General features: G+C 34.7%; 1 protein-coding gene across 5 annotated transcripts in view; it reads left to right on the plus strand.

The window, feature by feature from the left end:
- DCC (DCC netrin 1 receptor) overlaps positions 1-16176 on the plus strand; it is a 1195251-nt gene that overhangs the window by 563237 nt on the left and 615838 nt on the right. For all 5 annotated transcript variants that reach the window (XM_034943737.3, XM_003827228.5, XM_034943736.3 and 2 more), the window contains one exon: positions 5649-5933. In XM_034943737.3, the coding sequence (XP_034799628.2) occupies positions 5649-5933 (285 nt within the window). The remainder of the gene's footprint in view (positions 1-5648; positions 5934-16176) is intronic.

Raw genomic sequence — 16176 nt, forward strand, 5'->3', positions numbered from 1 at the left:
GGACTGAAAATAACAAGGTGAGACCCATTTCTCTATGGCAGTCTCATAACGGCTCTATATCTCTTGCTAATAGCACCCAATGCTTACTGTACAACTATAATTAGAATTGTTGACATCAATATAATTTTTGATGCTGAAGCCCAGGCACTTTTACTGTGTATTAATCACTTATAAAATTTGAATTAAAATTGTCTTTATCATTTCTAAGAAGATTAAACAGAGCTTCCATATGTGTCTGACTTTTCCATATGTAAAACAAATGTTCTTTCCTTTTTATAGTTTCTCATTAATAAGTTCTGATCTTTGTTAATGCGTGGAGATACAGATAATGTGGAAATCTGTAAGTTGGCTTGTGTGGGACACTTCCAACAACACCAGGTGTTCCTGTATTTAAAGCTGCCATAGCATCTTGGGCCAGGCTAGGTGTGAAGGTAGGAACTTTGAAATTCATTCTGGGAAACAACGTTTTCCTAGGCTAACAATGTAAGCCCTGCAAAATCACCAAAAATAATATGTGTGCTAATTTTAATAGTAAAGTACTTCAGGCTGAAATTTGTCTATAGGAATTCAATGTAAGGCAGAATGTACTTACTAAACAAAAAAGTGTATTGAGTACAGTACTGCTACTTGAGGGTTGAGGAGTGAAGAATATTGACATATAAATGAAAGTCTTTTTGAAATATTTTTGTTTATGTCAGGGAAATAAGGTATTTTAAGAAGTGTAATAATTCAGTACTAAACCTTTAAAAATAACGATCATGGGCTGTGTACAGTGACTCACGCCTGTGATCCTAGCACTTCAGGATGCCAAGGCAGGTGGATCATTTGAAGTCAGGAGTTTGAGACAAGCCTGGCCAACATGGTGAAACCCTGTCTCTACTGAAAATACAAAAATTAGCTGGGCATGGTGACATGCACCTGTGATCCTAGCTACATGGGAGACTGAGGTAGGAGAATCGCTTGAACCAGGAGACAGGTTGCTATGAGCTGAGATCGTGCCAACACACTCCATCCTGGGCGATAGTGTATAAGACTCGGGCTCAAAAAAAAATAAATAAATAAAAATAACAATCATACTATTAACATTTGAAAGAGTTTGGTACCAGTTCCATCTAGAAAGTGGAGATAGTAATACTTCCTTAAAGAGCCATTGTGAAGATTAAATAAGGTCATTTATAAAAGTGTTTAAAATGGCATAAATGATAAAACAATCCGTTCCCAAAGTCCTCTAGCTTGTTAAATAATGAAGCAGGGAAGTGACTCCAGGTAATCTCATTATTCCAAACTGCTACACAGTATGCTGGAAAGTGACAGAGCCAAAGCTCAAATCCAACTTTCAAAATTTGGATGTCTGCAATACTCTATTTAAACATTTAGAGTCACATAGAACCTCAGCCAATATTTTGTATCTTTTTTCTTTCAGTAAATATTTGACTTACTTCACAGAAATAAAATACAGAAAACATCCACATGAATGTAGAAATACTTTTCAAGCTTTTATTTATAAACTTAACTTTTTATAGTATCTGCAAATTGTGAGTACTATAAAAATTTAAAAGGTGGAGTGATGATTTCCAGTAAGTACGACTGGGAAAAAGGGAGAGATTTTTGATTGAGTGCCTAAAACATGACTAGAGATTTGATAGGTAGATGTTAGCAGAGAGGGTGTTCCTTTTCAGAGGAAGTTCCATAAGAAATACAGCCAAGAGGAAACCATGTTTAGGACATCTACAAGTTCAATAGATCTGAGAATTGTTTTGCAGAAGTTGTGGAAAATGAGCCTGAAAGGGACATAGTGCTAGATACCTGGGCACATATTAAACAAAAAACTCCTTGCCTGGTTTTGGGGCAAAAGACAGTGCCAGAACATTTTGGGAACTTCAAGATTTCCTGAGTGAAGCAAAAACTTTAGTGATGTAGGAGCACTGATATTTTGACTATGTTTGGAATGCATTTGAGTGAGAAAATCAGAGAGATAGGAAGACCATTGCTGCTATGATTACAACGGATCAGATGTGGCCTAATGAGTCTGAACCAGGCTTTTTCCATGAATGGGCTGTTGTTGAGCAGGTAACTATTTTTCACAAGGATCTAGTGAAAATTATACCTGTATCTCTCTCTGGATGAAGCTTGGGAATCATTTGTATTGCATTAGAACATTAAATGACTTTTACGAAAATATGGTATTTCATACATATGTGTTATAGTGAGTTTATTGTTCATTACTAGATATTCATGCACATGCCTTGAAACTATAGTACTAAGTTGATAGTCTATAATTTCTTCTTCTCTTAAGGCTGTTGCTGGGTTGTTACACCACCATGAGATGTAACTGCTAAAATTTAGCACAATATTGGGAGCATTAAGTTAAGCCTTATAGAGCCTTATAAACTTAGAATTGCTTTTGGATGTGTAGAGTTTCCCATTTAGAGACAAAAAGAAAAGACTATGCATCATGTTTATAATTTCTCACTATGACAAATAATCAACTCTGTGAAATTTTCAAACATTGCATTGTTAACTTTTAAACAGGATGCAGTTCTGGCCCTGGCTTGTTAAGATCTGAAATCATCATAGAGTGCATGCAATTCTATTAGCCAATTCTGTTAAGTCTAATTATATTAATATGCAATCCAAGCCTTTGTATCGAATTCTTCCAAGTAGATGAAGTTTACATAGGAAACCAATTGTTGAGTATCAGTTTGAATTACTATTTCATTTTACGTATTCCAGGCTCTAGAACCTACTTGCAAATACATTTTTGAATGCAAAAGACATTCGGATGTAAAATAGATGTTTAATTTTCTGTTTTATTATTTCTTTTTTTGAGACAGGTTCTCACTCTCTTGCCCAGGCTACTGTGCAGTGGCACAGTCTTAGCTCACTGCAACCTCTGCCTCTGGGCTCAAGCAATCCTCCCACCTCAGCCTCCCGAGTAGCTGGGACCACAGGTGTGTGCCACCACACCTGGGTAATTTTTAAAAATTTCTTGTAGAGATAGCATTTCATCATGTTGCCCAGGCTGGTCTCAAACTCCTGGGCTCAAGTGATTCTCTCACCTTTGCCTCCTAAAATGCTGGGATTACAGGTGTGAATCACCATGGATAAATGGTTCAAATGCTTTAAATTTATCCAATGTGTATGACTTCTGAAGAGCCATAAATCTGAACATATAAATGTCCAGATTATTAAAATCAACTTAAAATTTTATTCTCACTTACATGTATTAAATACATAACTTGTGTATATTGGAAAATTATTCCTGACTATGTTTCCTTAACTACAAAATAAAATACTAGGGATGACAACCAAGAAGAAAACTATTAAATAAAAATCAAATTTGTGTGAAACTCATTGTCCTACATAAGCCTCGTATCTGTCACTACTTATTGAAGCTTTGCTTTGTGTGGTAGATACAGATCATGCTCTGTTAAAGTACATGCCTTAAATCCATACCTGAGCCAATCTGTAGTAGATTAACGTACTTCTTTGGAATAGACACAAGACTATATAATGCAGACAGTCTGGAAACTGGATTTTGAGCAATAAGCCTGGGTACAAGTTAACTAATTCCTTTTGTTCTTCACCCAGTGGTAGATGCAGCATAGACACAGATTAGCTCTAACTGAAAAAGAATAAAATTAGGCAAGTGGCTGGCGCCCCCTGTAGGCAATCTGTAGTGTTTATCCAGGCATCCCCATGGATCCAGATTTCAGAGCCTTAGTTTAAGAATCAGATGAGTAATTTTAGAATATATATGTGAGGGATAAATTAATATTTGCATCAATATTAAGGTTTTTGCATGGTATAGCATTAATCATTCTTAGAAAGAACAATCTTAATATTGCATCTCTAGGATTGCAGGTCTATTTCTGTGGATGTAGCTATAATGAGTGATATCCTTCAGCAGCTTGTACCTAACCCACATATAATTTTGGTCTAATTTTATATTTCATAGATTCAGTTATTTTGTGGTCCAAAAACTCTAATGCCTAAAAGAGACGTAAAATTTCACCTTCACTTAGGGAAGGAAAGTGAAATAGCATCGCTTATTGTCTCTCATATTAAATTATGATTTGACCCAGGTCATTTTACCTTTGCCCTTTTGGCCACAGCAAAATTTTTATCAGGTTGTGGGGAAAATTAGGATCATGAAAATTAATAGACCCAAATTAAAACTAAGGGTAATTAAACTGAACACAGTAGAATTTTGTTTACTGAAGATTAATGAGACAATCAAGCTTTCCGGACAAAATTTAAACCTGGACCTGGGGAATGTTGAGTTAAATCTATAAAATAAAAATCACAGTAACATAAAATATGATTAGTAAAACTTGACATGAACCCCAGACTGATGAATGGATCAAAGTTTATTGTGACATGTGCATAAAATTAAAACAATTCTGGAATGAGTCAAATGAAAATAGAAATATCAGAATTTAACGGGGATGAATAGCAAACATAAATAATTATTAAAATTTAGTTGAATTTTCTCTAAAAATTTGCCAGTGGTCTTTCAATGATGGCACAATTGATACCAATAGATTTCTTTGTAATAATTAGAAAAACACAAGAATTTCATGGTCAAAACTTAGGATCACAAATATCCACTTGTTCATATCATGGGGTTCGAGATGGCAAGGTGAAAACACCCACCCCTCTCATGTACAACGTCATGGCAGAGAAGCCTTCTTTCTCACCATGCTTATGCTTGTATGCATGATGATGCATACAAGCATGTATATGCATGCTTATGCTTGTATGTAATGGCCAGTTTCTTTCTTTTATTTTTTCATGCATGCTTATGCTTGTATGTAATGGCCAGTTTATTTCTTTTATTTTTTCCTTATATTGGTCATTCATATGAATGAATCATTTTCACATGTTATTTCATATGAACATTGAAATGACTATGTGAATTAGATATTACCCCATTTCATGGCCCAAAGAAATGAAACAAGTTTCCAAAGTATTCATATGTAATAGGTGGCTCAACTAGTCTAGAAACACAAGCTATTCTAATTCCAGCTTTTAAATCTTTTCACTACACCACAGCCATACCTGGCAAATGTGGATGAACATTTACCTTAAGCAGTAAACCCTAAAAGACAATCCTTTGTTACTATAATTGGTGGTTCCTATCATCCCTCTTTCTTGAAGCTGCTCTAGGTCATGCCGTATGACGAGTCCTTCATGAATCTTCATGACTTCATAATCCTTTGTCCAATGTGGGGTAACAGGAATTCTGTCCATAGGACCAGGATTCGGAAGAACAAGTTTCTGTCTGTAGGACTGTCATCTAAAAACTGAACTCCAGTGTGGGATTTCACTTCTCTGAACCTCAATTTCCTTATCTATAAAATTAGGCTGATCTTATCTACTTTGTTTATTTTACAGGGCTGTTTTATTTACCAATAAATAAGCTTCTAGAGATGAATGACAACATCTTCATTACTTTTTAGCCTCTGAGCATACTGTAGTGCCAGACAGAAAATGTGGTAAAGTGTGAAGAGCAAATGAGATGATATTTGAGAAAACAGCTTGTAAAATATAATTTTCTATAAAGAATACAAAGTGTGATTATTTTTATTGGCGATTATTGTGCTTTATTTGGAAGACTTATTCTTCCTTCTTTGTTTTTCTCCTAGGACCACTGAGGTTCCTTTCACAGACAGAATCTGTCACAGCCTTCATGGGAGACACAGTGCTACTCAAGTGTGAAGTCATTGGGGAGCCCATGCCAACAATCCACTGGCAGAAGAACCAACAAGACCTGACTCCAATCCCAGGCGACTCCCGAGTGGTGGTCTTGCCCTCTGGAGCATTGCAGATCAGCCGACTCCAACCGGGGGACATTGGAATTTACCGATGCTCAGCTCGAAATCCAGCCAGCTCAAGAACAGGAAATGAAGCAGAAGTCAGAATTTTATCAGGTATTGCAATGCTCTTTGTTGCCTTCAGAATGATATTCTCTGGAATAAGTTGAAAAACAATTTTTTCTTTAACAGATATTTGTAATTGTTATAAGTTCTGTATTGTTCATTGCATTTTTTTTTTATTATTTCTTTCTTCCTTGCTGAAGCATTCAATCAGGTTGTACCAAAAGCTGTTCTTTTTTTTTTTTTTTTTTCATGTCTTGTTGAAGTTTCTGGAAAAAGAGTTATCTCTCCTTTATTCATTCACTTGTTCTATTAATATTTAGTGAGTGTTTCTTTGTGCAAGGCCCATTGATAAGCATTTCTCACATATTATTTCATTTTCCTCTGATAACAATCTAAGAGGTAGTTTTGATTCATTTCAAAGGATGAAGGTGAAAATTTGCAACGTTAAGAACATTCCCTAAGTTAGTATTGAACTATAGATATATGATACATATATATATATGTATCATATATCTATAGTTCAATATTAAAATTAGGCTGATCTTATCTACTTTGTTTATTTTACAGGGCTGTTTTATTTACCAATAAATAAGCGTCTAGAGATGAATGGCAACATCTTCATTATTTTTTAGGCTCTGAGCATACTGTAGTGCCAGACAGAAAATGCGGTAAAGTGTGAAGAGTTCTCTTTTGTATATTCTGTACTCCATTAGTCACAGGGATACTGACTTAAATGTATCAATAACCATTGACAACACTTACATTTCATCTACCAGGCAATAACAGAAGCAAAGCTAGCATTTATTCCCAACACATACATGCATCTATTTACGTTTCTATTACATGCACAAAATTTTAAATATATCATGCATAGTATATATCATCTATATCATACATACATGATATGTATTATATATATACCCTATATGCATGATATATATCATATACATGATAGATATCATATATACTTGATAGATATCATATACATGATATATATCATATATACTTGGTAGATATATATACATGATATGTCATGGATATATACATGATATGTCATGGATATATACATGATATGTCATGGATATATACATATATCATGTATATATGAATGATATATATCATATATACATGATATATGTCATGTATATATACATCATATCATTCATATATACATATTTTTTTTAGACTAGGGTCTTACTCTGTTGCCCAGGCTGAATGCAGTGGTGCGATCACAGCTCACTGCTGCCTCAACTTCCCAGTCTCAGGTGTTCCTCCCACCTCAGCCTCAGTAGCTGGGACCACAGACTTGTGGCACCACACCCGGCTAATTTTTTGTATTTTTTTGTAAAGAAGAGGTTTCATCCTATTGCCCAGGCTGGTCTCAAACTCCTGGGCTCCAGCAATCTGCCTGCCTCGGCCTCCGCCTCCCAAATTGCTGGGATTACAGGCATGAGCCGCTGCCCCCAGCCTGAACAATCATTTACTTGTCCATTCACATGCTTATTTCTGAGAAGCACTGTGCTAAGTACTAGGAATCCGGCAGTGACAAAGACTGTCCCAGAGCCTGGCCCATTAGAGTTCTGGGTGGATGCACACATGTAAGTAATTACAATAGGGTGTGATTGATATGATGATTAAAAAAAAGTAATTTCTCTCCAACTCTTATTTTACTTTCTCTTCTCTGGCAAATCCCTAAGACACTGGCCTCATTTTGCGATTCTAAATAGTTAGGGTTGAATTGGATGTTCCCTAAGATCTCTTCTCTTCCAATAACGTCTACTGTAGTATACCCATGTAATGCCTACTTTCTCTTTTAGCCGAACTTGTAAGACTGACTTAGACGCTCTTGTGAGAATCCCAAAAAAGGCACGCACTAGAGAAATTGGAACTGACTACATCTCAAAGTATGGATGTTGGCTTCGGTCTCTGCGCTCTTAACTGTGTATAGTTATCACAAGTACTTCAGCTATGCAGAGAGTAGCATTCTTGTAATTCTAAAAGCAAATGGGCAATTCAATTGAAAGTTTCCAGGTGCTTTAATGAGGACATCTCTAAAACTTCTCTTTTGTAGATTCTCTACTCCATTAGTCACAGGGATACTGACTTAAATGTATCAATAACCATTGGTAACACTTACATTTCATCCGCTAGGCAATGACAGAAGCAAAGCTAGCATTTATTCCCAAAACATACATGCATCTATTTACGTATCCATTACATACACAAAGTTTTAAATATTTATATTCACATATTATTAATAATGCATCTGTTGAGTATATCAGATGGGAAGCCAAGGTAAGCTGCATGGAAAATTGGCAAGCATATGTTTATCTTAATATGACAGGAAAATCTGTTTTCCAGTGGTATTAAGGAATCAAGTTGAACTAATGAAATATTAAATTTGAAATGCAGTTTTAAAAGAAACAGAGACATTATAATCAAATCCCCATTTACCTTTGTTTGTTCACCTTGCAACAGCCATTTGCATTGTAAACCATGGAGATTTATTTTAAGCCAAATTTTGTTTTCTTAATTTACCTAAAATAGAGAACATGTTGTACTTTTGAGATGTGTGAGCATTTCTTAGCTGAATTGAAACTGATATTTTTGTAAAGGCATCACATCAAATGAGGATTTTTATCTAAATTATATGAATTCAAATATAAACTTTAGAAAAAATTGAGTTAAGATAGTACATGCACGTGTGTACACATGCATGCGCACACACACACAGGTTATTGTCATACTTGGCTAAGCCTGTCTCGTATGCTAGCTGCCAAATAAAGAACCTGCTAAAGGAGAATGCTTTTAACACATTCTCAAGTTTGCAAGTTGGTTTAGAGGTCAAATTCACAGATGCGCAATAAGTACAAGATTGAGTGAGAGCATGAATGAATGAATGAATGAATGGCAAATCTCTGCTTCTCTTAGTTGCCGCTTAGCATTCTCTCATTTCAAAAATCATCGTAATCCTTTATGAATCAATTTTCACTCTCTGTAAGTACCAATGTGAGGCAGTAATAAATTACATATATAATACATATGTGTGTATACATGTTAATACATACATGCACATATACAAACATCATATTATTAGCATGACTTAGGACTATTCAACATGGTACCAGAATGGTTAGAACTCTTGAAAGGTATATCTTTTTCTGGAGTCACTAAATTACCATGTTGACTGATGAAGTAATTTATATCTTGCTTTCATTTGAGACGTAGATGTTAATGAGAAATTTTGCAACTTTCCCCAACATTAATTTTTACCATAGTTCATAAGAAGTGTTTGAATTTATGTGTGTTTATAGTTATATAATTCTAAATAATATTTAATGTAATATACTTATTCAAGTCTATGTGAAACTTATTTCAGGTTGACTCTTTTATATATCAGGTGTCTTCTATCACCAAGTAACTGAGGTCTATTAAATTCAGAGTTTAACAAACAGTGGTTTTAAAGTGCTGTCTTTCAGCAACCAGTTTCACTTTATTCATTAAGTAAATACTTTGTTCAATTAACTTTTGAATGAGTCTTACATACCTGGCATCTTGATGGTTGCTAGGAATGAAATGTTGAAATACCATGCCCTACAAAAGCTTATAGTCCAATGGGAGAAATAGACAAAGCAAGTAGGCTGTGCTGTGAAAGAAGAAAACACAGAGCACCATTACCCTCATAAGAGCAATACCAACAAGTACTAGCTAGGCAAAGAGAAGTATACACCATGGAAAAAGAGCAGCACGTGAAAAGCATAAAGAAAATAGAGATCAAAAGCTTTTCAGGCGAACTGTATATATTCTGTTTGACTGGCTCATAGGCAGGAAGCGATAAAGGGGAAGAAGCTGGAAGGAAGGGAGTTAAATGGTAAGGAGGATGAGGTGGAATGCTACAGCGCTCATCCTGGAGAGAATTGACCAAAGGCAGCTACTAAGGCAACATCAGAGAAGATCCAGAAATGATGTTTGGTTTGGTCCTGGAAACATATCACATGCGGCTTATGGGTGAAGGGATGGAATCCAGACTCTGACAAAAGCTGGTTGGCAGCATTTTTCATTGAGACTGGAAGTGGGAGAGTAGTGTTACTGTGTTTAAAACAAATTATAGATTTTTTAGAAGATATTTTCCCATAAAGTTTTATCTCTTCTAGATTAAGATAATTATTTGTTTCATTAAAGGTAGGAAAATTAGTACCTAGTTTCATTTGTTGATTAATGTTTTAAGACAAATTGAATTTTTGCTATGGAAATTATACATGTGTAACAGAATCAGTAATACATTGTTCTAAAGCATTTTTTAAAATATCAATAACAAAGCACTAAGAGTTGAGATGTTTTACAATGTCTGATTGTGTGTGATGGCGAACATGTGATGAATGGAAGCAGCCATTGTGGTTGTCAAGTTCACTTTATTCATGTCGCATCATGTCTGAGTGCCAAGCAGGAGATTGAATTGCAGAATTATAAATCTGCTTTGGGCACTAGACTGACTACAATTACTGGCCTATACAATGGAATTCTTTAGTTTGCCTAATGGCCTAATTGAATTGATCAATTGATAATTCAATCTATTATTTGTTTAACTACAGTTAGATAACTCTGAGTCCTGTATAGACCTTAACTAAATATTTATCTAAATAGATACCTTGGCTTTTAAAGAAATAAATTGGACTAAAATATACATGATTTTTGTCTATATTTTTATCAAATTAAATATTAGCAGAAACCATTCTAAAATCCATCTTATTTGAAAGGAAAATCCTGTCTTCAGTTTTAAAACAAATAGTTTTAGATTTTTCTTCATCACTAAGAATTTATTACTCAATGGCACATTAAACTTTTCAGTTTTGCTAAATATTACTTACATTTCAAAACTACTCTATTTTCTATGTTTTCTATAAAAATAGAGTGTAGTTACATTATAGAAAATAGATTCAATTTCTATGGAATAATGATCTGTATAACAAAGAGGACACTTTCTTCACTTTTAAAATTTATTAAGCCAGGTAGTTAATTCGTGTAGCCCTATGATTAACATAAGGCAGAGAAGGGCAAATTCAGGTACACAATTCTAGTTCTAAATGAACATAGACAAGGAACTAGTTGGGAAATTTGGAAGGTTTGTATAGATTATTACTTTTATAGGTCATAAGGGAAGAACTGTCTGTACAATGATTCCAGTAGATGATAAATGCAGAATGAGAAATTTAGCTCACTTTATTTATAAGATAAAAAAAGATTCAGATTAAGTAACATGCCCTAAATTGTACAATTACCAGGTGGTGAAACCAAGATTTGTACTTAATCATTCTGTGTCAGACCCCATGATATTAACCACTTATTATAACGGTTCAAGTTGGGAATTTATGCCTAGGAATTTAGACTTGATTCAATTAACTTTGTTGATGATTGGGCATCGCTGAAGGTTTTTGAGCAATGAATACACTGACATAAACATACACCCAAAAAACGGAAGTGAACAGCACATTAGGTTAATGCATTACCTGATATTTTTGTCTCATATTTAACATTTATTTTGCTGCATTGTGGGAGTTTCTCATACTGTGTTTTCTTTTAAAAATCTGGTTTGAAGAAAACTTTTTCTTATACCAGGGTATAAACAGGGTGCACTTAGCCTTTCATAGATTTAAGATGGATAAAATGATTTCTTGTGCTCCTCTCATATATACTGGAAAAAAATGAAGTATATGATCATATTGTATTTAAGCCAGATGAAGTCCATGTTTTCTAGATATATCAGATTTAATTCGGATGGCATGAAAAGGTCTGCATATGGACTCTCACAGTCTATTTCCATGGATTCTGCTAACATTGACTTAACATTGACCAGTTAATAAATATTAAAAGTTCCCAACTTGAACTGTTATAGTAAGTGGTTAATATCATGGGGTCTGACACAGAATGACTAAGTACAAATCTTGGTTTCACCACCTGGTAATTGTACAATTTAGGGCATGTTACTTAATCTGAATCTTTATTTATCTTATAAAATGTAGCAAGTAATACCACGTATTTCACAGGGTGGTTGTGAGGCTTGAGTTTGACAAGACAAGCACAATGCCTGTAACTTCAAAGTCCTCAGTAGCTATTATAATTATCTTGGCATTTTAGAGTTTCCAGTTTTAAATAATTCTATTTTCATGTCAAGATTATTTCTCTGGTAATAAATTACCTGATTTTGGATTCTGGGTCTCATAAGGATTAATTTGTCTACTGGTAGTTCATTACACATGCTTTAAGCTATTTATCTGTAGTCCTAGCACATTTCTGCATTTTATTTTCACATCTAAGAGAAGTCAGAGTTTCCTGCATCTTCTTCCTCTCTAGTAACATTGCTACATGATTTTACCTTTCTTTACCTCTCCAGTAACATTATTTTCCTTTGCTGTATGATATGGTATAAGAGGAACTGGTTTAGAAATAGGAGTCAGGAGATAAATAAGCTTGATAGTGTTTGATCTTCATTACCCATGAACAATTCTAATCCTCTCAAACCCTTAGTTTCCTTATCTGTTAAGAGAAAAGGGTGGACGACGTCAGCGTTTTCAAATCTTTTCACTATAAAGGATCTCATTTATTATTTCACTCCATATTCACCCTCAACTCTGCCTTTATAATCCTAGAGTTCAACAATTCAGGTTAGCAAGACAAAATCTAATCCTTAAAAGCCGCAAGGCCATGCTATAACACAATAATTAATGGTCAAAAATCAATTTTATGAAATATGAGATTGTTTTATTTTTAGATTAATAAAAAATAGTTTTAAGTCAGTTTATGCTGTCACACAAATCACACCAAAAGAAGATAGGATACCTTTTATTGTGTACAACTAAGTTCCACGTCATTCTGTGCCCCTCTCCACACCACATGATAACTTTAGCCTGCCCTCCTTGGTAACTAGGGCTAGGCAGAGCACAGGAGTAAATTGACAATCCTATTGTAGTGGAATTAGTTATAGTAGGTCAGGTCATTTAACCAATGTGCAATAACCAAGGTAACCAGTCTTTCACATGGAGCTGATGACATTCCATTCAGATGTAACAAAGCCTAATATGTTGATAAGCCTAACCTGACTTACTGTGGATACATAGACAGTTTCTGTTTGATTCTGAATTAAAACGTAATTATTTATTTCCCAGTGCTATTTGGATGGACATCAACAAGGCTCAGGATTCCAAGTTGAACATTTAAAAACTTGGGGACTGATTACGTTTTTCTAGTCATGTCTATCATTCTAAAATTAGTGATCTCCCCCTCAGCAAATCAACCAGTTTTTTTTTCTATTTTTATTGTTGACCTTGAGTGATGTTAGATACGGATTATATTATATTCTCTTAGCTACTATTCCCTGAAAAGTTACTATTATCTGTAAGTTCAAAAGCAAAAATAATGTATTTGAGATTGTCCTCCACGTAAAGGAATGAATATGTCTTGGAAAGGAGAGAACCTGTTTTTTCCCAAGAGTCTCATGAGGCCAAAATATGGTCATTTCTGCATTTACTTATGAATGTGATATTTAACAGCCTTAGGTGGGTCATCTTAAGGGTCAGGCAATCATCCGTGACTCTCACATGAACAAGAAAACCTCCCTGAGGGTGTGTAGGATCCAGACTTACAACCCATGAAGCAAAAGTCACAAAAAAATAGTGAAAAGACCCGTAGAGCTTGCTTCCTTCTTTGGCCTCATTTGCCGTCTATTTATTCCTGGAACATAAAAAAAGACAAATTTAGTCATAAATTATAGGCACACCTTTATTGATTCAACACTGGCAAAATGGGAAATAGTCCAAATGCTTTGGTTCATTATCAAACAACAAGAGCCAAAATCACAAACCCATTGCTTTTCTGGAAAGTTTTTAATGCTGCTTTATGCATGTATCTATACATCATGAAGATTTTTGGATTCTCCAAACTAACTTTGACACATCATAATGGCAACATTTGTTTTCTGGGATTCTACTGTCAGCTGCAAAATTTTTAAAAAAAATCTAAAAATAAAAAAAATCACTTCCTTCAGACTTGCTACAAAATGAATCTGATAGACTTAAAATTTGCTGTGAGACACAAGGGGTAGAAGCCATACGCCAGTGATAAGAATAGATGATTTCCTTTCTTCCGCCAGACTCTAACTAGAAATAGCAATATGTATGTGTACATAGAGAAAGAAAGAGGAAATATGAACAGATGTAGGAATATTTACAGAGAGGGAATGTCATTTTTAGTACTGAATTGGTGTAAATGAGGAAGGAAAATAATAGAATCCTAGAGTGGTGAATAATAGCTCCGGAGAAATGGCTCCTTTCTCCCTCCATGTTCAAAGCTCCTTGGCTTACAGCCAGATGGAGTTTTTCATTTTTTTATTAAATAAATTCGGATTCCCGTGATCAGTTTGGATTAGGCTGGTTTTTCAATAAAGAATATTCTAAACGCAGAGTTAGAAGGAGTTTCATGGAATTTTTCACTCAGAGCACATAGTAGAGTACCTACTGGTGTTTGAAGGCTCACGGTACCTGCTGAATATTCTAAAACAGAACTAGATGCGGGATGGCTAAGCAGCCAGCAGGTGAACAGTAGGTTAGCTTGAAATTGAGGATGCAGACAGAGCAAACTAGCTCTCTGAAGTTAAATTAATTTGTAGCTCTTATGCCTGGGAAGAAATCAAAGAGAATACCCCACAGTAGCCTGCAGTGCCCTTTCATTTCCATTTGGAAATGTGTTTGATATTCCATGGAGGCAGGAATTTAATAAAGAAAACCAAGGAGTACACAATGAGGAAAAAAGGCTTTTGCATTCAGAAAGCATAAAAATTAAAAGCAACTACTGGTTATTTTGAGGAAGACAGTTATTAAGTTGTGAAAACTGGTATTTTTTTCTTGCCAACGCAGATGTCAACAGTCCATAATTTAATTTCTCTGTGTCTCAGTTATTCTTTAGATTCAGTGCCGTAAATTTCATGTTAAGGTTCCTAAATAACTGTTTAGGGAAATGGCCCTGTTACAGGAAAGCCGTAGTCATCACTGCATTAGCATAAATTCTTGTTTACTCAGGATACATTTGATCACACCCAGTGTCCTAAAATAATTGTAAGGAGTGTTTAGGGTCCCAGGTTGGATAATTTATATGACCAACCTAGTCATCTACCATGAGGGAAGATAAAATAGTGTGGCCCCAAAGACATTTGGGAAAATCTGTGAATATGGACAGTGAATATGCCCCTCAGTAGGTCACACACACTCAATTAATTTGACCATTGTAATGTTTTCACCTTTTTTAAAACAATTCTTTAAAAAGGAAATATTCTCTTCCTTTAATACATCTTCCCTTCTTTAGGGGATGGGGCCTGATGATAGTTGACTTTTTGTTTCTGAATATATTAAGTGTAAGTAAATGTGTCAGGTTATATGATCCATGATGCTATTAGACTTTTAACAAACTATTGCTGAAATATAGTAATTGAACATATTTAATTTTGCACTATCTTCTCAAAGGCAAAATAAGAGGGGCAAGAGAGGCAGAAAAGAGGAAGGAAGGAAAAGGGGACTGAAAGAGGGAAAAAGAAGAAATATATTTATCAATTTCTATTTGAAAGATACAAAACTATTTCTATGTTGAAGGAAAATGGGCTTCTTGAGTATTTCAGAAACATGATTAATTTTATGACACTGTGTCTGCATTTGTTCTCAAAGTATGGTAGATACCTAGAACTTTGGAATTTCTTGAGATGCTTTCAGGGGTTCTGCAAGGTCAAAGATTTATTTTAATAATAATATATATCTTTTGAGTTTTTTACCATGTTGGCTTAAGAATGTGCATGAAAAAGCAGTGAAAATTATTAATTTTATTGTCTCGATCCTTAAAGTACACATCTTTTTAGTATTCCACATGTGTCAACATAGGAAAATACATACGCAAAAATAAAAGTATAATGGGTTTTGCATGGTAAACACTTCTGAGGTCATTTGTGTTTCAAGTTGAATTAGCTACCTTTTTTTTTTTTTTTCCTTCATGAAACACCATTTTTACTTGAAAGGACAGTCAATAGAAAAACTTGCTATTCAGACTTGGATACCTGTTACACATTTCTCAAAAATGAACAAAGTGAGCCAGCTACTTCAAGGAAAATAATATTTACTTCCAAGAATGAAATTCAAGTTTTTAAGTTAGAAATTTGCAAAATATGTATCTGCCACTGGGAGCTTGACAGCTTCCCAACATTCAAGCACCTTTCTGATGGGATTGGTGGTGAGAGTAGCATATGAGACTTTTTGCT

Source organism: Pan paniscus, chromosome 17 (genome assembly GCF_029289425.2).
Source record: "Pan paniscus chromosome 17, NHGRI_mPanPan1-v2.0_pri, whole genome shotgun sequence".
Taxonomy (NCBI): domain Eukaryota; kingdom Metazoa; phylum Chordata; class Mammalia; order Primates; family Hominidae; genus Pan; species Pan paniscus.